This window comes from Emydura macquarii, unplaced genomic scaffold (assembly GCF_026122565.2).
Source record: "Emydura macquarii macquarii isolate MOO-44397 ecotype Brisbane River unplaced genomic scaffold, CSIRO-AGI_Emac_v2 contig_1002, whole genome shotgun sequence".
Lineage (NCBI taxonomy): Eukaryota > Metazoa > Chordata > Testudines > Chelidae > Emydura > Emydura macquarii.
The window spans coordinates 1,218,135-1,240,968 of NW_027131139.1; the positions used below are offsets into that span (position 1 = coordinate 1,218,135).

The 22,834-nt window shown below is 47.4% G+C and overlaps 1 protein-coding gene across 5 annotated transcripts in view; it reads left to right on the top strand.

The window, feature by feature from the left end:
* The window catches only part of WIZ (WIZ zinc finger), a 135,007-nt gene that overhangs the window by 50,257 nt on the left and 61,916 nt on the right, over positions 1-22,834 (top strand). Inside the window, exon 1 of one of the 5 annotated variants that reach the window (XM_067544607.1) lies at positions 18,168-18,786. The exons of the other annotated variants lie outside the window; for them this stretch is intronic. Coding sequence (XP_067400708.1) covers positions 18,606-18,786 — 181 coding nt within the window. The 5' untranslated portion in view covers positions 18,168-18,605. Of the gene's footprint in view, positions 1-18,167; positions 18,787-22,834 lie in introns of those variants that run through there. 5 annotated transcript variants of the gene reach the window in all.

The window sequence follows — 22,834 nt, forward strand, 5'->3', positions numbered from 1 at the left end:
CCTCTTCAAGGATCCTTCTCAAAAAAGTTTATTATGGCAAGAAATGGATCTCCTTCTCCGGTTAGGAGCCATAGAGCCAGTATCTCAACATCTACGAGGCAAAGGTTTTTACTCCCCTTATTTCCAGATACACAAGAAGAAGGGAGGTTGGAGACTCGTACTGGACCTTAGAGATCTTAACAAATTTGTCAAAGCTCAAAAATGCAGGATGGTCACACTAGCAGCAGTCATTCCATCTCTGGGACAAGGAGATTGGTTTTCAGCCCTTGGCCTACAGAATGCCTATTTCCACATATCAACCCTACCTTCACATAGATGATTTCTCAGATTTACCCTGGGCTAGGACCACTACCAATACAGAGTGCTCCCTTTGGTCTCTCATTGGCTCTGAGAGTATTTTCTCCAAGGTCCTCTCCATAGTGGCTGCTCACCTACACTCCCAGGGGATCATTATCTACACCTACCTGGGTGATTGTCTCCTCAGAGCCCGCTGCTTCAATAAGGCCTGCTGCGTTACCAAAACCACAGCAGACTTCACAGAACTGGATCTACGGATCAATGTCCGAAAATCAACCTTCATCCCTGTACAGTGCCTAGAGTTCATAGGGGCTGACCTCAACTCGTTACAGGCCAAAGCTCTCCTGCCACAGCACAGGTTCCACACCTTGGCCACACTCCTAGAGAGAGTACAAAACCGCCCTCAAACATCAGTCAAACACTGCTTCCAACTCCTGGACATATGGCAGCAGGTATAGCCGTGCTACCTTGTGCCAGACTTCATGTGTGGTGCTTCCAGATGTTGTTCAGCTCAGTCTATAGACTGAACAGAGACAGATTAGACAAACCTCTGTCACTAACCACCAGGGTCAAAGGCTTCTGGGACTGGTGGGAAAAATCCAGCAAATGTTTGCAAGGGAATCTCCTTTTTGCAAACTTCCCCATCATTAATTCTCACCACCAAAGCATCACTCATAGGATGGGGCGCATATCTAAACGGCCTTACCACACAAAGCAGATGGTTGTCCACATAGATGTCCCTCTATCCACATCAACCTCCTCAAACTCAGAGCAGTCAGGAATGCCTGCACCCATTTCCTCCCACTGATCATGGAAACACACAGGAGTCGTAACAGACAACATAGCATGTATGTACTACATAAAGTGGTAGGGAGGGGCCAGGTTGCCCTCCCTTTGCGCAGAGGCACTAAAGTTATGGAACTGGTGCATTTCCCACATCACATTATCAGCGGCCTTCCTTCCAGGAGTAAAAAACTCGATAGCAGACAGTCTCAGTTGCAAGTTCCCACACAACCATGAATGGGAGATAAACCTGGCAGTGCTTCATGACCTATTCAGACACTGACTACTGACCTGTTTTCCACTTAACTGATCAAGAAATGCCCACATTACTTCTCCAGGGCAGGGTTTAGGAGAACACTCCTTGGGGGACACACTCCTTCTTCCGTGGGACAGGGACCTTCTCCATGTCTTTCTCCCATTTCCCCTACTGTTCAAAGTCCTATTAAAAATAAAAAGAGAAGGACCATACGTCATACTGATTGCTCGCACCTGACTGAGACAGAGTTGGTACCCCTACCTGTCACAACGGGCAACATGCCTGCCGATCTCTCTCTGATCTACGCCATGCCTCCTGCCGCAGAATGAAGGATGCACTCTACATCCCAACTTGTGGATATGGCGCCTCAAGGCTTGGCTTCTTCATGGTTCCTCACATAGAAAGATCCTACTGAGAGGAGGTATAGGAAGTGTTGCTTCATAGTAGACAATCCACTATACATCATACTTACTTGCAGAAGTGGTCCAGGTTTCAGGTTTGGTGTAATTCCTAACAAATTTCCCCAACATCTGCTACCCTCCCAGTGGTCCTAGACTATTACTGACTCTTAAAAAAAAATCTGGGCTATCCCTCAGTTCACTCAGAGTTCATCTAGCAGCTATAGTGGCTTTCCATCGGACAACTCGAGGGATACTCTGTGCTCTCACACCTGACCAGAAAACATTTCCTCAAGGGTATAGTAAACCTTTTTCCTCAACCCAGACATCCTACCCCAACATGGGACCTGAACCTGGTGCTAAAAAGCCAGCTAGACCTCCCTTTGAACCCCTGGCTACTTGTTCAATCACACACCTATCAATGAAGACTGCCTTCCTGGTGGCAATCACCTCTGCAAGGAAAATAGGGGAAACAGCAGCACTGATGGCACACACACACCCCCATACAATATTCTTTTGGGACAAGGTCACACTCAGCCTGCACCTGAAGTTTATCCCCAAGGTGATGTCCCTCTTTCACATAAATCAACTGATTCACTTCCTGACCTTTTACCCCAAGCCTCACTATGATAACAGGGAGGCTATACTGCACACACTAGATGTTAGGAAAGCACTGGGCTTTTATCTGGATGGGACGAAGGCTTTTAGGAAGTCTCCTAAACTTTTCCTTTCTATTGCGGAAAGATCTAAGGGCTCAGCTATATCAGCCCAGAGACTCTCCAGATGGGTCTTGAACTGTATTAAACAAAGCAATCAGATTTGTGCAACATAACACCTCCATCTGGTATTCGCATTCACTCTACAAGGCCAGTTTCCTCCTCAGTCCTCTTCCACTGTAGAGTGGCAACCTGGGCATCTGCACATACCTTCACAGAATGTCATGTGATTACCGGAGACTCCGCTTCCGATGCTTTCTTCGGTTCCAAAATATTGTCATCTGTAACGGACTCGACTCCAAAGCCCCAGCCTTCCAGTGGGGATACTGCTTGGGATCACCCATAGGGACTCTACTAGAAGAAGTAGTAGTTACCATGTGCAGTTATGATGGTTCTTCAAGATGTGTGTCCCTGAGGGTGCTCTACAACCCACTCTCCTCCTCTCTACTTCAGAGTTCTTGTCAAGGACAAGAAGTAACTGGGGTGGGGTTCACCCACGCACGCTGGTTAGCCTCGTGGTGGGGCACGAGGGGAGGACAGTGCATGTGCAAGCCAATGAACTAAAGTTATCCGATCAGCAGCGCAGGGATGCAAGTGCACCTACATAGAGCACCCATAGAGAGACCCATCTTGAAGAACCATCATTACTGCACAAGATGAGTAACTTCCTCATTCCAAGGATGAACTTGTGATATCTTAGAATGTGGTTGCTGGAAAACAGCAAGCTAGGAATAAGATTTAAAAGAGATGTTGCGGCTCTCTGTATTGTATTATCAGCTACAAATACCAAAGAATGGATACAGAGAACCTGTGAAGTATGGTGAAGGAAAACAAAAATTTGTGGTGGGAGAGAGTATAAACAGAAGACTGAGTGGCTATGCACTCTGAAATCAACATTGAGCGTGTGCATGAAGTAATTGCAAACATCGTTACAGATGGCAGTGCAAGAGCTGCTGAAGTATTAACGGATCTTTCTGCATGTAAGTTTGTCTTGAGCCTGCAGTCGCAGTGCAAAGTGACTCCTCCCTTTAGCGAGAATACTTGTGCAATTAGTTGCCTTAACTTTGGCCAGTGCATTCTAATATTTGGCAGTGGCACCAATCCAGATTCATTAAAAGATGTAAGCGAAGTCTAGAGGTTTGATTTCAAAGGAGCTGAAGGGAATGAGGCATCGCATGCCTACTGGATTTCAGGGGGGTTTGAGCACCAAACTCGCGGTCTGAGAGTTAGTTTGTCAGCATTTGAATAGAAGTGGTGTGCACCATGTGCTTGGTGCTGTACAAGACACAGATAACAATCCAGTCCCATCTCCAGAGAACCACCCTCTCTAGAAGACAGAACTAGAGAGGTAAGTTGTTCTGGGAGAGCCGGAGAGAGAAGCTACCTTTTAGATAACTTTTGAATTAATGCGTGGGGGGCTTCAGAGAAGAAGTGGGTCTCTGAGAGGATCTGTATGTGGTGAAGCTGGGAAGCTGTTATGTTCACAGGGGCAGAAAGTGCAGGTAGGATTGTGGCCAAGTTGTCATCAGCGGGAATAGGACATGGGGTTTCTGGCCAGTCAGGGGGGGATGAGTGAGCTTCTTGCAGACACATTCCAGTTCAGCAAGGAGCCAAGAAGCACCCCAGTCTGGTCTGCAGATGTATGTCTTTGACTGGTGAAAGGGCTGTCGTTTCAGCAAGCTTTCTGCGCTTCCTTCAACTAACCAGCATCATCAAAATCTCGTTGGGATTTAGCTCCTGCACACGATGGGGAGATGTTGGCTGATCTCAGCCCAGTGACAGTGCTATTATCGTAGGTCGTGAACAGCACGGCCATGTGTGCTCTGCCTACCACTGGCAGCTGAGTCTAGGGAATCTGCCTCTTTCCTAGTGGCTGCACGTTTAACTATTGACATGAGAGCTTTTCAAAGCTAATGTTCTTTTTCAGAGCCCCCCAGCCTCTGAAACTGCTCCAGGCTTGAGTTGACTAGGAAAATAAAGCTTAGACTTGTTTGAAACCTTTAACTTCAGAACTACTCACCCTTTTTCTTAGCCTTTGTTAGAGCTCTTTGGTGTGTGTAGGTTTCTTGGTAGGGGTGGGGCTGCACCTGGCCCTGTCAAACCAGATAGTGGCTGGGGATTTGGTGGGGTTAAATCTCAGCAAATGTTGTGCTCTGACTCACGCCTGGGACAGCCCTCCCAGAGCTGAGGGCAACTAGGGGAAGCCTCAAGCATGAAGTATAAACCAGCCTAGTTAGGTCCAAAGCATTCAAAGGGGTCTTACAGGGAGGGTGAGGAACCTTGGAGAACCAAAGTTATTTTCCTGCTATTTAAACCTGGCTGCCCAGGTCCAAATGCACAAGATGGAAGGGGGCCAGGGATTTAGCTAGTCTGTTGTGCCAAAAGAACCTATACATGCACCTGAGTCCCCAGAGAGGGCATGGTGAGTCTCTGCTAGTCCTGGGACTACTGCTGATTTTCTGCCCAGCTGCATTGAGCCTGGCGCAGCCTGTACCCTCAGTGAAACCTGAGGGGGGTGGGAGGGAGAAGCAAGCCAAATCTGGAGGGTGTATGTGCTGTAACTTGCTGTAAACAAGGTTGCATAAGAAATTGCCAGTTGGATTCTATATCTGCGTAGCTTCATCGGTATCGCCAACTGCAAGTGTTCAGAAATCATGAGTCTCCCCTCAATCCCAAATCATGAGAGAGTAACATTTTTGGTTCTTTATCTTTGCCTTCTCATCTCTTAACCCTTTGGCTGCACTCGGGGCATGTTTTTGATCTTTTCTCTGCAACCACAAGGGCAAGAAACTTTTTTTTTCCTTTTAAACTAAAGCTGAGATTCTCCTACAGCTTTTTGATCCTAGGAGATGAAGCTTTAAATGAAACACCAAATATTAAAGACTCATGGTAAAATCATGAATTTACACTGCTCCGTTGACTTCAGTAGAGCTATGCTGATTTAGACCAGCTGAAAATCTGCCTCCCATAATTTAAGGCAGGGTTAAGGTTTAAACTTTCAGCCTTAACTACATTTCCTGACTCTTGAATACTTGATTCCTTAACACTAGGTTTGATTTTTGGATGGCCTGCATATTCAGGCTATGTCTGAATACTCTACAATGGCTCTTTCATCCTAATCTGCATTTCCTTTTTTCTCTGGCTGTAGTGATATTCCTCTTCAAAGAGCAGTGCTTTCTGTGACATGTAAATAAAGGGATTTTCAGATGCAGGTCTCCATTTTCCTGGGAACAATTTTATGCTCACACTTTACACCTTTTAACTGTCTGTCCCAATTTGCAGCAATAACAGGGTTATTTAGATGTCTTAGTGACCTAAATCGGAGGTGGAAAATGGTGCCTGTAATTTTCTACCCATAAAATTGGAAACCTGATTAAGGCCCAGACTGAAAATTTGTCCCCAAGACTCTTAGGAAGAAAGCTATGGGAACACAGACAGCCATGTCATTTGCTGAGATACTTTCTTGGCAAGTGGTAGGAGAATCAACAGGAATGGTTGTCCCTCCGTTTCAGATTCTAGTGCTTTTGTCCTATATTTCTTAGAAAATGTAGAGCATCTTAAGGAAAAATATAAAATTCAGATGATCCCCTGAAAGGAGTTGGTTTGGTTTAAGTGACTGCTGGGGCAGGTTGAGTCCTGGTGCAAAGCAGGCAAGAATGGATATGTGTGGATTGGATCAGCTGCACAAGTTTGTCAGTGATGGCTCTTTTTCACTGTACTGGCCCTGCGAAGCACCACAGAGAAGATTCTCCTCGTCTTTTCAACTCTTGGACTATAGAGAGTGGGGAACCTGCTGCTTTTCTGTATGCAGGAAGTGGATCCTCTTCTACTGCTACTGTTTGGCAAAGGGACCTGTTGCAATGCTTCCATAGCCCCTCCCCACCTCACTGTCTGGGTTTCCCCACCCACTGAGGATGTCCCCAGCCCTCACTGGCATGTTTCTTTTCTAACTGGTGAAATACTACTCTCTGCGCATCACCGTCTCATGTTACTTTTAATTTCTGGTTTAAGATTTGTGCACAACTGAAAGACCACTTCCTCTACTGCCTGGCCTTGAGACTGTAGCAAATCCATACAGCACCATACCTCTTCCTCCCAGGACAGTGCTGGTGTTAGATGTGGCTCATGGAGAGACTGCTCTGGCTCTCTTTATTCCCCTCCCTCTGCCTGCTCCTCTACTCCTTTGGCTCTGGCTGCCAAAAGGCACTATGCGTTGCTGAGAATCTGGAGTGCTCTGTGCCTGTGCTGTTGTACCTGGGTCTGTCTCTATGGCTATGGTGTTCTTTACTGTGTGTGACACACATACATCTGTAGTAGTAAGTTTCAATATCCTGAAGAGGATTGCATCCAGTTTAGCCTTAGTAGAATCTTTCATCCAGATGCTTGTTCACGTTCTATGAAATCATAGCAGATTTCAGTGATGGGAGTTCAGCCAATATCCAGAGATGTGTCATGCTTCCTATGTGTCTGTCTTCCAGAGGTAAACAGAACTTCCTGATTTCTGCTAACTAAGACAGCCAAATACTAGCCCATGTGAGCGAGCCAGCAGGCACAGTGTTTACTTAGGGTTTTGCTCTACCATGGGCGGCATGCTAAAACTCCAGCTGTACCCATAACAATGCTACCATTCCTCACTGTCCTGTGGGAGGACTGGCCAGAATCTCAGTAAAACTTGTTCAGTTTCTCAAGAGTAAATAGTGGAGGAAGATGGACGTCTCTCTCCAATGAGCAAAACCCAACAGGATCCCTGTGGGGGTATGTCTACACTGTGAAGGGAAGTCAATTTAATTTCAGTCGACATCCAGCCAACGCACTAATGAAGTCGGTCGGATGTGATCACACCATGCTCACTGCGTCGGGGAGTGCGTCCTCACTAGCTGCTCTTGTGTTGAACGGTGCAGAGCATCGTGGGTAGCTATCCCACAGTGCAACTTGCTGCAGGGGCTTTTGGGAAGGACTTCGGCCTCCCATGATGGAGTTTCCTCCTTCCCTCCCCTGAGATCAGCAGCAACCAAACCAATGCTTTTCCGCACCTGTTTTTGCAACCCTAGCTCTGTCATGCGTATGCCATTGCCCGAGATGCATGGAGCCTGCTCAGTTCTGCATTCTCATTGTGAGCATTACAAACACCTCACAACTTATCCTGCAGTATTTCCAGGGCTGAGAGAAGAGCTGCAGCATGGAAAATAAGATGTAACTTAGGCAGCCTGCTACAAGTCATAGAGCGAAACAATTCCCAGTTGCTGATGGTTGTTGCACAGCAGCTGAACACAGTGGAGCGCCATTTCTGGTCCCATGACACAAGCACTGGCTGGTGGGATCGCATTGTTATGAAAGTATGGGATGATGAGTAGTGGCTGCAGAACTTTCCGATGCATAAGGCCACTTTCCAGGAACTTCTCAGAGCTTTCTCCATCCCTGAAGTGAAAGAATACTAGCACGAGATCTACTTCGACAGTGGAGAAGGAAGTGGCCATCGTTCTGTGGAAGTGAACAATGCCAGATTGCTACTGGTTAGCTGGGAATCAATTTGAAGTCGGTAAATCCACCATGGGATCTACTGGGATACAAGTGTGCAGGGCCATTAGTAGACTTCTGCTAAGAAGGATAGTGCGTTTGGGAAACGTGCAGGACATAGTGGATGGGTTTGCTGCGATGGGGCCTCCCTGTCTGTGGTGGGGCAATAGATGGCACGCATATCCCCATCTTAGCATCGGACCACCTTGCCAAAGAGTACATAAACAGAAAGGGATACTTCTCCATGGTGTTGCAAGCTTTGGTGGATCACAGGGGGCATTTCACCGACATCAACGTGGGATGGTCAGGAAAGGTGCATGATACGCGCATCTTTAGAAACTCAGATCTGTTTAGAAAACTGCAAGCAGGCACTTTCTTTCTAGACCAAAAAATAATCTCTGATTATCTTGAATTGCTAATAGAGATCCTCCAGCCTATTCCTTGCTCCCATGGCTCATGTGGCTATACACCAGGCACCTGGACAGCGATAATAGGCTGAGCAAGTGCAGAATGGTGGTGGAATGCTCCTTTGGACGTTTAAAGGCTCGCTTGTGCAGTTTGCTAACTAGGTTAGACCTCAGTGAAATCCGTATCCCCATTGTTATCGCTGCCTGCTGAGTGCTCTGTAATGTCTGCGAGACAAAGGGAGAGAAGTTTTCACTGGGTTGGGGCGTGGAGGCAGATAGGCTGGCCACAAACTTTGAGCAGCTGGGTACCAGTGCCACAAGGAGAGCCCAACGAGGCACTTTGTGCCTCAGGGAGGCATTGAAAACCCATTTTTGTAATGAGCCACAGTGATGTGCGCCACTTAACTATGCTGTGCTTTCCCATATCATCCCCTCCATTGCATCACTGTCCCTGCACCTCCCTTTCCCCCATAATCCCCATGATTATAATACATGACAAGTACTTCAATACACAAACATTGCACAACCATAAGAGTCAAGGGAAGGGGAAATAATTTATCTTTGAGCAACTGTTCTAATAAAATTTGGAGGGAAGAAACAAATGTAGCTTGTCTGTGCACGCACCAAAGCTTGCACATTGACAGGTTTTAGAGTGGCTGCCGCCTTTTCTTTCTACCCTGCCCTGGTTTTTGTGGAGCACATACTGCACCCTGCCCACTCTTCTCCTGAAACACTTAGGGGTGTGAGCTTGGGAACAGGGCAATTGTTGCTGGCAGTTGTGCAGGGGCTGCAGGGGGAGTCTGTCCTCCTGCTGCTGTTCTTGAAGCTCAACCAGATGCTTCAACATGTCTGATTAATTCCTCATTATCCACAGCATTTCATCCTGCATGGGATGCTCATGGCCCTGGGCTGCTCTCCATGTCCAGTTTTTCGGCCTGTGAAATCCTCCAGGCTCTTAGCTCCCTGGCAGCTGTCCCAGATGCATTCATTATCTTGTTGAACATGTCATCCCAAGTTCTCTTTTTACACCTTCTCATCTGTGACAGCCCCTCCACAGGACTGGAGGATGCGCTGAAGGCCATGCCTTCCACTGTAAGGCATGCAAAACACAATGCAACCATTGTCCATGCACACCATGGTGAAATGCAAGGTTAATATGAATAAATCACTCCCCTTATTATTGCCAAGTGCATGGTACAACTGATTCACAATCCCTGCCTATTCCAGAAGCTGGTTGGGTGTTCCAGCCATAGTGAGTGAGGGACTAAGGCTTCCAGTTTTGGGAAATCAGAATGTCTTATGGACAAGGCCCCCATTCCGCCAGCAACATGACTAGGGACCAGCGCAAAGCTTCCCAAAATGCAGTTTTTATCTGAGGTAGATCTGGGGTCGGGGGGGGAAAGGTTGCTGTGGAGAAAACATATTAACACCCATACTCAGATCCATGCCAACCAAACAACCCGATGTTAGGGAAACTTGTTGATGGACCTGGAAACTGCCCTGGATTGGGGAGTACATGCACTATTGTTCGTGATATGAACACATGTAATGAAAACTTCCACTGTCTCCCCTAGGTGACCCTATGTGATATTAGCCTCCTGAGGTTAACACAGGCGGAAAGGGAGCAGATGCTACACCTGGTCCTTATGCTGCTATGCTGTGTTCTGTGATGATCCCAACAGATTTTATAATGGAGTGGCATGGGAAAGTGTCCTATCGCAGTGGAAGAAATAAGTCAGCCCTACCCAGAAACCTTCTGCAAAGGACTGCAGAGTACCTCCATGAAAGTTTTCTGGAGATCTCCAGGGAGGATTCTTAGGCCATCACTGTGCACATAAACAGTCTTTTCAGTGGGCAACCCTCTGCAAATCTGGAGCACCTACAGAGAAGCTGATACCGACTCCACCTAATATTTTAGATCATATTAAACAGAACCCGTTAAAGGATATAACCCCAACTCTTTGATTGAAATTCCATACTCCACCCGGCTGGACTGCTCCAGGGTTAAAAACAGATCCTGGCTGTTGGGGAGAATGGATCCCCCATTCTGCTGCCCCCCATTCTCCTCCTCATCCGCAGTCTCATAATCATTAGTCTGGAACCCAGATTCCCCCGAGGTATCCACGCTGCATCTGGGGGCAGTGGTGAGGTCGCCACCGAGAATGACATGCAGCTCATCATAGAAGCGGCATGTCGTCGATGCCAAATCAGAACGACTCCCTTGTTTTTGGTATGCCTGCCTAAGTTCTTTGATTTTTCACAAGGCACTGATGCATGTCCCTGTTGTACCCCTTCTCCAACATGCCCCATGAGATCTTTTTGTAGATATCTACATTTCTTCTGCTGGATCGGAGCCGTGCCTGAACTGACTCTTCTCCCCATAGACCAATAAGATCCAACACCTCAGGTCTACTCCATGCTGGAGCACATTTGGGGAATTCAGTCACCATAATCACCTGTGCTGGTGAGCTCCCCATGCTGAACAAACAGGAAACGGGAATTCAAAATTTCCTGGGGCTTGACCAGGCTTTTTCCTATGTACATCGCCTTGGTGCAACGGAGTTGAAAACCATGTCTAGAGTCGTCGCAGCGGAGCATTGTGGGTCACCTTCTGGAACCCAAATATCGATTTACACAATGCTCTGTTTATACTGCCACTCGGTTGACCCATATGCACTATGCCTCTCGCAGAGGTGGATTAATTAAGTCCATGTTTACGGCAAGCTAGGTCAGCGGATGGGACCTGGCAGTGGAATCGCATACTTTATATGGTCGATAGAAGGCAGCTTCCATCAACCTAACTTCGCAGTGTAGACAAGACCTCAGTAAAACTTCGTCAGTTTCTCAAGAGTAAATAGTGAAGGAAGAAGGACTTCTCTCTCCAATGAGCAAATCAGAACGGGATCTCTGTGGGAAAACACAAACTTGTGTTTAGGAAACTCCGTATTTCAGAAGGGCCTGGTTTACAAAGGCTATTGCTCCTGTCACATTAGCTGAGTTGCTGCTTTAGAAAGAGACCTTGAGTGGGCTATAAGATGCCAAACCTCCAATGATTGATAAATGCAATCCTCCAGTCTTGGTGGAGCTAAAATGGAGCAGCACTGTGGTTCTCCATATGAATTCAGGGGGCAGGAGACCCCTTAGATCAGGGGTGGCCAACCAGTCAGAGACGAAGAGTCAAAAAATAGGTGTATATATCGCAAAGAGCCACATGTCTCTTACCCTCTGTGGAAAATTCACACTGATGTGTCAATTTCAGCAGCAGCTGGTCAATTTCACTTCTCTTACCCTCCACCTAAAATTCAGCTGATGCCTCAATTTCAGCAGCAGCTGGTCAATTTCACTTACAGTCTCAAAGAGCCGCAAAAAGCAAAGAGCCACTTGCAGTTCGCGAGCTGCATTTGTATAAGCAAAGAGCCGCATGCGGCTCGCGAGCCGTGGGTTGGCTACCCTTGCCTTAGATGAATGTGGGAGGCCTATATCAGCTCTTCAGGGAACCAAAGAGTATGGGACTGTTTTCTCTGCTTATTAATGGAGTCTGCTGGATATTAACACCACCCTGCTACCTAGATAGTTATAAGTGAGTATTTCCACAGATGTGTGAAAGACAATGATCAGTCTAGACCAGCCAGAGGTCGTGATTTTATAGGGATAGTCCTGATATTCGGGGCTCTATCTTATATAAGCGCCTATTACCATCTCCCTCCCCCCACCTGTTGTCCCAATTTTTCACACTTGCTATCTGGTCACCTTAAGTATTGCTAACCTGCATAGGTTCCTTTGTGCCTCAGAGAGCATGCCTAGACATGGCAGGGCAGGGCGTGATGAGGGGTGCCATGGCCAGGTTCCAAGGAGAAGACGTAAGCGTGGGAGAAGCTGAAAGTAGTATAAGATGTAGCTAAATGATCTTGAGCCACTGAAACCACTTCCCACAAGGTCGTTATCTGCACAGATTTGAACCCAGAGCCTAATGGTTAAAAAGCAGAAGTCCTTGCTGCTTGAGTTAAAGGTCCAGCTCTTTTAGCCCCCAGGGCAGTAGCAAGCTCATTAGTCTCTGTATGTAGTCTGGCCACTAGAGGATCCACCCACTGTGAGTCTGGGTTGCACAAACATTGATTAGAAATTACTCGGGGGGGAATACTGTGCCAAATTTTTTTTTTTTTTTTAATTTAACCTTCTGTAAAATTCTGCATATTTTATTTGTCAAAATATCATATAATCATACCCATTTCAATTATTTTGGTAATTTATTTCAAAATACCTATCAGCAAATATGTCTGTAACAATACAAACAAACAAGATCCAGGAAATGTTTTTTGACAAATAGATTCCTTTGTAGGCATGTTAATACAGAACTTTGAATAATAATTTACTTCAACTACAATACAGAAATGTATTTTCACACACCCCTCAGAAGCAGTGCAAAGGCTTGAGAGAGTCGGGTGTAATGGAGGAGCTGAGTGAGAGGGACGTAATTGTTGGGAAGAAGCCTGGCAGTGAATCTGGAGGGTTGCTGAGTGGGGGTGGGAGAAGTATGGAACAAGTTTTTTTTGGAGTGGGAGGGGGGATTGATAGGGAGTTGGGGAGCCTCTGCCATGCAGACCCTGACTGATAGCCTCTCCCAATCAGTCAGGTACATCTACCCCTGTCTCCATGTGTCCCTGCACCCACACTCAGCTATCCCCTCCACTTGTCCCCATGTGGCCCTGCACTCGCACCCACCCTCCCATTCAGCCCCCGCCCCAGTCTGTCCCTCACCATTAGCCCTTCTGACCCCAGTCTGTGTGCCCCTCAGCAGTCCCATGTGCCCCATGCTGTCTCCCCCATATCCTGTGCCTCCTCATCTGGCCCCACGGGCAGGGCGCTGTGAAAAATGCAGCCTCTTCTCTTCCCTATCTATAGTTCGCTGTTCCTGCCAGGGAGTGACTGCCCTCTGTTCTGACACCACAGCAGCCCCTAGTGGGTGAAAGGCATGACTGCAGTGCCTCTCCCGCAGAATGTATTTTTCACAGAGGAAAAAAAAATTCTGCAGGAGGACATGAATTCTGTGTGCGCGCAGTGGCATAGAATTCCCCCAGGGGTAAGAAATAAAGTTATATTCAAACGCTGGAGTCTTCTGGGTGTTTGGACAAGCAAGTGCTTATTTTACTGTCAAGTTAGCACATCCAACACTTCCTTCCCTCTCTTTTCAGCATAGATATTCTCCATCTCTTCCTGCCATCTGTTGCTGAAACCACTTCATGAGAAGTCTCTACTTGTTACTGCTCAGAAGGCTCAAAGGAGAGCAAGTGTGGAATATGTGAATGGTTCAGGCCTCTGTTAGAGGCAGGATCCCACAGCAGCTGTGTTACTGAGGTGGAATACAGGATTAGAGAGCCCATACATCAATTACAGTGTAGTAGGAAGTGGGATACTGAGCTATGGTCTCTCCTGGCAAGGCAGGAGCCAGGCATCAGGCTGATGGTCTGTTCCAGCATGGCAGTTCCTGGTGGAGAATGCACTCAGGGAGGTCAGATGCAAATCTCTTGCCTCCTTACACTTAATATTGATCCCTAAGAGAAGAGGAACAATGATATGAAGAGTGCACTGAGGGGCTCCTCCCACCTTGGGCTGTATTTATAGCTGGCTGAGCAATAAAAGTGTGTGCTGCATGAAGGGAGAGGAAAGGTTGTGGGCTGGAGACCTGTGATTTCTAGGGACAGCAGAGAACAGAGCAAGTTACTGTCTGGTGGCAGGCAAGCTGCTTCCTCCCCATTAGCAAGAGCCATTAGTCAGGAAGTATGAGTTCAGCAGCCAAAGTACTGAACAGTTAGGTCAGGGGTTACCTCCCTGCTTGATTAAATCCAGTGAGACCTTGTGTATGTTCCTGGAGAACGGTGTGTTGTGTTGCTAGGCAGTTTCACAGCACTGTAGGACTTAGTCTCCATTACCCTGATTTTTAGATACTGCCTTCGTTATTGTCCTTTATGGGAAAGTGCAGTTTGTTCGATGCCTTCATATGATAGTATTTAAACAGATCATAATAGAGTCCAGAGTCCTCTTTGGGACCCCATTTTGCCATGTGCTGTGCAAACCCAGAGAGAGAATCCCTGCTTGGAGGGACCGGAGACCCCTGGTGCCAAGTGCTGTACAGACCCAGAGAGATAATCTGTGGCCCATCAAGATTTAAAATTTTGGTTTTATAAAGCTACTGTGAAGCTGAAGACAGCAGCCGCTAATCTCCCGCATTCCCAAAGCAATTGCTGGGGGAGGGCCGCTGTCTGATGGAGAGGAAGGTATCAAGGACAGCTGCTGGAGCTGGAAGAGAGGACTGATGAAACAAGCTCTGCTGACTGAGAGAACTCACCAGCCTCTACCCTGATTTCACACTGAGCCTGCTTCATGTCTGTCAGCATCTTAAAGACTTTGGCTTTTCAGCTCTTGCTTCCACAGCTTCCCACAACGAGACTCTAGACATGCTTCTGAGCTTAAGATATTTCTGAGATCTAAATGTGAGGGACATTTGGGAGCTATGAACAGCGAGAGGGGCCTTAATTTAATTCCCTCCCCCTCTGCCTTTACATACTGCTCCAGAAACTGTCTCCAGACACTCCCCCAGCCTGAGTGCAGGAGGGGTGTAGTGTTCCACAGGCCAACTGGAAGTAGTTGTCTAGGCCTCGGGGTTAGACCTCTTCCATCTGGCTACCCTTCCAACCTGCTGCAGAAAGCCTACAACCCAGGCATGGCGTGCAGCAGGCTTTGGTAGGGGAAACTCTTGACTGTTCTTTTAATTTGTTTGCATGCGGCTGTGGTGGCTTTTAAAAGTCAAGATTTCATTGTTGGTCTGCTCTCCTCTGCCAGCAGTTGCCAGCTCTCCTCTGCCCTGGATGGAGAGGGGCCAAGCTCAATACCCACAGACATGTTGGCAGCTTAGTTGGCGTGTACATGAAGCAAAGTGACCTACAAACCAATTTCCTGGGGGGCTGAGAGTGGTTGAAGCATGAGATCATGCTAATGTAAACAGTTGTGAGTTGGGTGTGAGCTTGTCTCTTCGGTAACCAAGCTCTCCTCTAAGTAACCATCTGGAGGTTGAAGTGGGCTGGACGTTGGGTGAGAGAATGCTTGTTGCACAATAATTTAGTGGAATGACTCATTCATGGCACAGGGAATATTCAGAATGGTCCAGTGGCCATAACCATGAGGTCATAGGTCAGATCAAAGCCTTTATAAATCCAAGGCAAATAATGATGCTTTATAGAAAAAAATGTGACAACAGTTAAGCTGCTAGTGTTCTGAGACCCCTGGTCCATGACTGAGGCTCCTAGGCGCTATGGTAATACAAATAACTCTCCTGGTGCCATTCATGCAAAGATCTCAATGCACTTTGCACATAATTAGCCTCCCAGCACTCTTGGGAGGTGGGAACTATGCATGTAATGAATGTTTAAATGAAGAGGGAGAAAGTAGAAAAGAACCCAGGAATCATGACCCCTAGACCTCTGCTCTAGCCATTAAAGTATACTCTGCCTGAAATTATATCATTCTGAAAGATGGTAGTTTTATTTTATAAACGTGTTCCTCCCATGGCCTCTGGTCATAGTATGGCACTGTCAGAGTCAGCACTGAAAGACTCTTGTAGCTGACACTATCGCTGGCCTATCGGAGACCATCCTACAAGCAGGCTGCCAGCTGGCCTGAGGCTGCCTTGTGGATTCTGATATTCATCTGGAGAGAGGAGAAATCATTTCCAGCTGACCGTTGCATGCATGCCCTGGCGTATGACCGGGTGGCAGAGTAACTGGGGTGTCACCAGGAGTGGCGAGCAATGCCATGCGAAGATAAAGGGGCTATAGGGTCAGTGTAATGAGGCCCAGGATGGCAGCAGTTTGTCCTACTCAGCAAGGTAATATGCCTGTTTACAAAGTGCAGGTCTCAATCCTAAGGGCTCCACCCAGCCTTGCACAGAAGCACCTTGCAGCTTAGTCAGGTGCTAAAAGATTCTGAGAACTACATGAACCAGAGCAAAGAAGAGCCGGAGCAGGTAGTGCCTGGTATGTTGCTGGGATCTCAAGATTTCTTTGGAGGACCTAGCACCTGGACGCTGCTGCAGAGATAGCAGCTGAGCTAGTTTGCAAGTGGAGAAATAGGTGCAAGAGGGACTCTCTACAGCAGGTATGCAGCTCTTCAGTGTAAAATATTCCAGAAGGGCTGATCTGGATTCCCATATCATGGTGGAACCTCTACCACACCTTTTCAAGTGTTGTATCTGAGTTCTAATGTGTCCGTAGCCTCTGTAGTTCAAGGAGAGTGGCTTCCAAGTGGGCACTGGGGTATGAACCTGACTTGGAATCTCTGCGTTCCTGGCATTCCTTGGTATTGCAAAGAGTGAACTGAAGATTGCTCTTAACTCGACCCTTTGCTTTATACTGTAGCATCCACTCCTTCAGTATTGATAACTCAGAGCTGGCAGGGAGGTAGGTGGACCTAGATCTGCAGAAGAGGAACCTTACATAGTGAGGTCCAGGGAGAGGGAGGAGCAGAAAGGGGTCGGTTCTTGGCAATGCACAGAGTCATGAATAGGGACTCTGAGTAGATGTGCCAGTTGTAGGAGCGCAAGTGAAAGTCACTATGAAAAGACAGGCTAAGGCACTGATGCAGGGATGCATTAAGAATGAGAGGGAAGTGTGCAGGGAGAACAGCAGGAATTATTTAAAGGAGCATGAACATTTCTGCTGCTTTGACCCAGCACCTGCATCCTTCATGCCCTGATACTGGCAAGTGGTGCAGTAATTCAGGGCAACAGCAATTTTTGGACCAGCCTTCTAGGCCCCAGCTTCTTCCTAACCTTTTCTCAGGCATCTTATTTCTCTGCAAGAATGTGGGAAGGAAAATGTGTCCAAATGAGAGGTGCTTGTAAGAGAATAGCTACAGTACCCTGCTGTGGTTTGTATGTTAAAACTTGGATATTGCAGCTTGTTTGTGTGTAACCAAGTTTCTTTTCATGTACTTTGCACATCAGCAGTACTGCCCTTCAACATCAGTACAACAGCAGTTCATGCCTCCATAAACTCACTCACTGTAAAGATATAACTTCATCCAAAATACAGCCCTGATCCCACAGTAATCCACTCCTTCAGGAACTTCTTTGCTGGGCCAATAAAGGGAATTGGCTAATTAAGAGAGGCTGGTTTTAAAACAGAAGTTACATTCACTTCACTTGCGCAGGACCGAATTCTGTAGTGTGTGCACAGATCATTATTTGTGCATCATGCTGACATCCTCAGGTGCAACCACTTGTCTGTCTGGCTATTTGTGGGTTGCTGTCAGTCTGGCTGCCTTAGCACTCCACTGTTCACTTGCTTTCACATGTGTTATGCAAAGTGCAGCCGGCAGATACATTAGGGTCTGAACAGTTGTTCCAGCTCAGCAGACACATTCATCTAGCTTTCAGTCTCCTGAGCATACGCCCCACCATTTCCCTGCACCTGCCGAATGTATTGCTCAATCTGTTTGTCTGCTGTGGCAAGGAGAAATACGAGGTGATCTCCAGGCTAAAGGGGAAGTGTGTCCATGCTCTTGCTGCCTGATATCTCTGCAACATTTCATATTTTTGATCACCCAACTCTCCTGCCCTGCTCTGACCCTTTCCAGCAGGAGTAGATGAAAATGCCCTGAAATGGCTCAGAACTTGCTTCTTGAACAAAACCCAAAGAACTATCATTAACTGTTCCTGTACCTTTGAGATACTTGTGTAGGTGCAGGAAATGGGGGGAGGGGGGGTGCCTGCATGGTTCAGCTCTGTCCCCATCCTGGTCAGTTTTTGTGAGGCCCGGCGCTGTGCGCCCGGCTCACATGCAGCCAAATGGTTGCTTGTTGAGTAGAATAATAGAATGTGTTGCGGCCGAGTGTAACGGATGAGAGATGTGTGAGCGTCACCCTCTCAGCGCGCGTCTACAGATAAGTTTTGTTTCCTTGGATAGAGTTAAGTTTCGATTTTGTATATAGGATATAATTAGCATAAATAGGGGGAAATTAAGCAAATATTACCGTCTTATTTAGACTAGCAAAATAAGCCAGATGAGCAGCCTACCACCAAACCAATATGCTAAATGCACCAATGGAAGCCAATTGTTGGTTCCAGCCATCAAGTGCCAGTCTAATTAGACCAAAATTCTAACCAACCAGTAACGCCAAGCATTGGCTCAACGAAGGTCCACATCAGATAAAAGACAGAGTCCAACGGGTCAGGAGTATGGTGTGTTCGGATGTAATCAGCACAGCAGAGGCTGATAGTCAACACATCCCCCTTCTCGACCCCTTGACTTCTGGACTTCGCCCAGAAGAGAAACAGCGCTTGAAGCACAGCAGAACAGAGCAGAGCAGATTGAAACAGAATCAAATCAAAGACCGATTGAGACAGAATCAAAGATTGAGTAAGTATATTGCGATTGACTACGGTGATTAGGTATGAGGCCTCGCAGGAGTGGCCTTCCTGACCAAAGGGCTCTTTGCCGAGCGGCAGAGCCGTTCGTGGAAGTAGGGAACCTCTGATACTTTTAGACAAGTAACAGAAGATTCGGTTGAGATTGCTTCAAGGGGAAAAGTCTTTCGCTCAGAGACTAGGTGAGACTGAAACGTCCTGAGGACACGGTTAAGAGTTACTGTGAGGCTGGGGACTATCTGCAGGAAGCAGGCATAGCAGGAATAAAACACGAGAAGTATAGTTAGGGACTGTTACTGGTCGCTGTTGAACGCGGCAAGTGAGGTAACAGAGGACCAGCTATTGTAGTGGTCTCGCTTGAAGCCACGATTGGGATACTGAGGTACTAACGGGGGACTCGTGACATTTTAGGCACTCATTCCTATCGCTCACATCCTGAATTGCTCAGGATTTCTTCTCTTTCTATCTCTTATATTTTCATTGGAATTGTGTATTGAATAAAGACTCAGATTGTAACAAAGACATTGAGTATTGGTACTGACTGAAGGGCTTGAAACCGTTGGTCACTGTAACACGGTCAGGATCATGGTGAACTGAGCGAGGGGAGTCGGTCACACTACACAGGACTCACCCTTCATTAGGTAGTCCTCTCTGCATGGCAACTCGGGGGCCCTTCACTTAAAATCTCGATAATACCCGAGACCACTGCCTGTGACAGTATTCATACAGTGCTCTCGGGAGAGCTAATGAGGAGGTGCAAGCTGGTGCCCCAGCAGTATGCAGACAGCACCCAATTCTGCATAACCTTAATGCCAAACATAAACGATTCTGTGATGGGGCATCTGTCCCATACTGGCACTGAAGGGGTTAAATGCATCCTAGGGAGACTGAAATGCAGCCAATCAGGGCCCAGCAGGCCCATATAAAAGGAGCTGCAGGGCAGAGGAGAGCCCTCACTGCCTGGAGCTCAAGGAGGGAAGGCTGTCTTTCTCATAGGCTGAGAGGCCTGCAGCACCTAAGACAGAATCACTGCTGGCAGGGACCCGGGGAGCCAGAGGAGCTCCTGGATGGCTGCTGAGAGTAGTACTGGCAGGCCCTGAGGACGGGTGAAGAAGGTGCTTAGGCCTGGGGAGAGAGTGGCTCAGGGAGACAGCAGCAGGGAGAGGAATTTGAGGTGCAGCAGTAGAAGGCTGTGATCCACAGGGTCCCTGGGCTGAGATCCAGAGTAGTGGGAAGGCCTTGGTCCCTTCCCACTCCTTCTCACTCGCCTTGGGGGAAGTGGCAGGACAAATGACCACAGTCGCCACTGGGAAAGTGGCTGGACTACTAAGGAGCCAAACTTCCCCTGGAAGGGGGAACACGTGGACAGTGACACAGCGAGAGGTCCAAGTCACGAAGAGGACGCTACAGGTCCTGACAGCTGCAAGAATGGCTACAGGGGAACTGCGAGAGAGAGTGCACAGAATGCAGACGTGGAGTTAATCCCCAGCAGGAGGCACCAGTCCAGTGGTGAGTGGAATGAGCCCATCACAGACTCCATTGCCCAGCTTGCACAGTGCCTAGAATTGGCATCTTAGTGAAGCAGAACCCAAATAAGCCTGAGGATCACTTTGAAGAATTCCCTCGTCCTGCATAACAGCTCCCATTTTCAGGGGTTTCTGTACCTAAATGGATTTAACCATTTACGGCCCTGAGAGCCCCCTTCAGTTCTGCCCTGAATCGCCACAGCAGCAAAACCTCCTCTTCCATCAGCAGGAGGCCAGAAGCTCTCGTCTGATTCAGGTCTCACCATGATGATCTGCACTTCACGTCAACATCAAGCTCAAAGTAAAGATGTCAACCAACCTTGCTGCTTTCAGAATGAAAGGCAAAGCCTTTGCCCAGGCTTTCTGGCAGTAATACTCATTCTCCTGCCAACACGCCTGCTCTTCTGTAGTCAGTAACTCAAACAAAAACCTCTGAATTTGCCTTGGCCAGCAGCCCTGGGAGAGAGAGGGAGAGACCATTGGAGTCCAACAGTGGAGAGACCATTGTTCTTACTCTTGGGAGGAACTTGGGCATGTTGATGGGCGCCAGTATAAAAATGTTGATAGAATCACTTCACCCGAGACTGAAATGCAGTCATCCCTGGATTTGAGTGCACCCTGCACTTTACCAGTGCATGGCAATGCTACTTGAAGGGGGACGGATTCTGGTTGGGAGGAATTTAATTTGCTTACATTGGAAGGTGCCATGGTATCTTTAATTACTGGAACGAGGCAGTCCCTAGTCTTATGTCTCTTCCAAAAGACAGAACTCATGGCAGCACGATGCTTCGTAGCATCATGCTGGATAGTTCTGCCTGCTGATTAGGAACGAGAGACCCAGATTTTATTCCCAGTTCTGCTACTGAAAACTCAGCTGGGCCCAAATTGTCAGGAGTCCTCTAACCTTGGGGTATAAGTTGATAGACCTATAGTCTGAACTTTTTCCAAATGTGCTGATTCCACTTGTTCTCAATGGAAGCGTCCAGCCCCCTTGAAAAACAGGTCTAGGTATCTCAAACAGGAAACCCTAAATTAACTAACATTCTTCTAATATAGGATTATCCTCTCTGTGCCTGTTTCTTCATCTGTAAAATGGAGGATGATGATAATGACCTTTTCAATAATGCTTTGAGGTCCTCAGACCAAAGGTATTCTATGGATTCTAAGTATTGTTCTGTTTATGGGGTCAGAAGGAAAACTGCCAGCTACCGAATCACCACCAGCACTCTTTGCAGCATCTGGAGTTTCTTTGTGGTCTTCCACTGAACAGCCCTCAGTGTTGAAGGAACAGATTCAGGACTATTTAGAAAGATTGGACACACACAAGTCCATGGGGCCAGATGCAATGCATCTGAGGGTGCAGAGGGAGTTGGCTGATGTGATTGCAGAGCCATTGGCTATTATCTTTCAAAACTCGTGGCAATTGGGGGAGGTCCAAGATGATTGGAAAAAGGCAAATATAGTGCCCATCTTCAAGAAAGGGAAGAAAGAGGATCCAGGGAACTACAGACTGGTCGGCCTCCCTGGAAAAATCATGGAGCAGGTCGTCAAGGAATCCATTTTAAGGCACTTGGAAGAGAGGAAGGTGATCAGGAACAGTCAACATGGATTCACCAAGGGCAAGTCACGCGCGACCAACCTGATTGCCTTCTATGAAGAGGCGATTGCCTCTGTGGATGTGGGGAAAGCAGTGGATGTGATATACCTTGACTTTAGCAAAGCTTTTGATACAGTCTCCCACTTATTCTTATCAGCAAATTAAAGAAGTATGGGTTGGATGAAGGGACTATAAAATGGATAGAGAGCTGGCTAGATCATTGGGCTCAACGGGTAGTGATCAATGGCTTGATGTCTAGCTGGCAGCCGATAACAAGCGGAGTGCACCAGGGGTCGGTGCTGGGGCCGATTTTGTTCAACATCTTCATTCATGAACTGGAGGATGGGGTGGATTGCACCCTCAGCAAGTTTGCAGATGACACTAAACTGGGGGAGTGGTAGATACCCTGGAAGGTAGGGATAGGATTCAGAGTGACCTAGACAAATTGGAGGATTGGTCCAAAAGAAATCTGATGAGGTTCAACAAGGATAAGTGCAGAGTCCTGCACTTACGACAGAAGAATCCCATGCACAGCTACAGACTGGGGACCAACTGGCTAGGCAGCAGTTCTGCAGAAAAGGACCTGGGGGTTACAGTGGACAAGAAGCTGGATATGAGTCAGCAGTGTGCCCTGGTTGCCAAGAAGGCTAATAGCATATTGGGCTGCATTAGTAGGAGCATTATCAGCAGATCAAGGGAAGTGATTATTCCCCTCTATTCGGCATGGGTGAGGCCGCATTTGGAGTACTGTCCAGTTTTGGGCCTCCCATTACAAAAAGGATGTGGAGAAGTTGGAAAGAGTCCAGCGGAGGGCAACAAAAATGATTAGGGGGCTGTAGCACAAGACTTATGAGGAGAGACTGAGGGAACTAGGTTTGTTTAGTCTGCAGAAGAGAAGAATGAGGGGGGGATTTGAC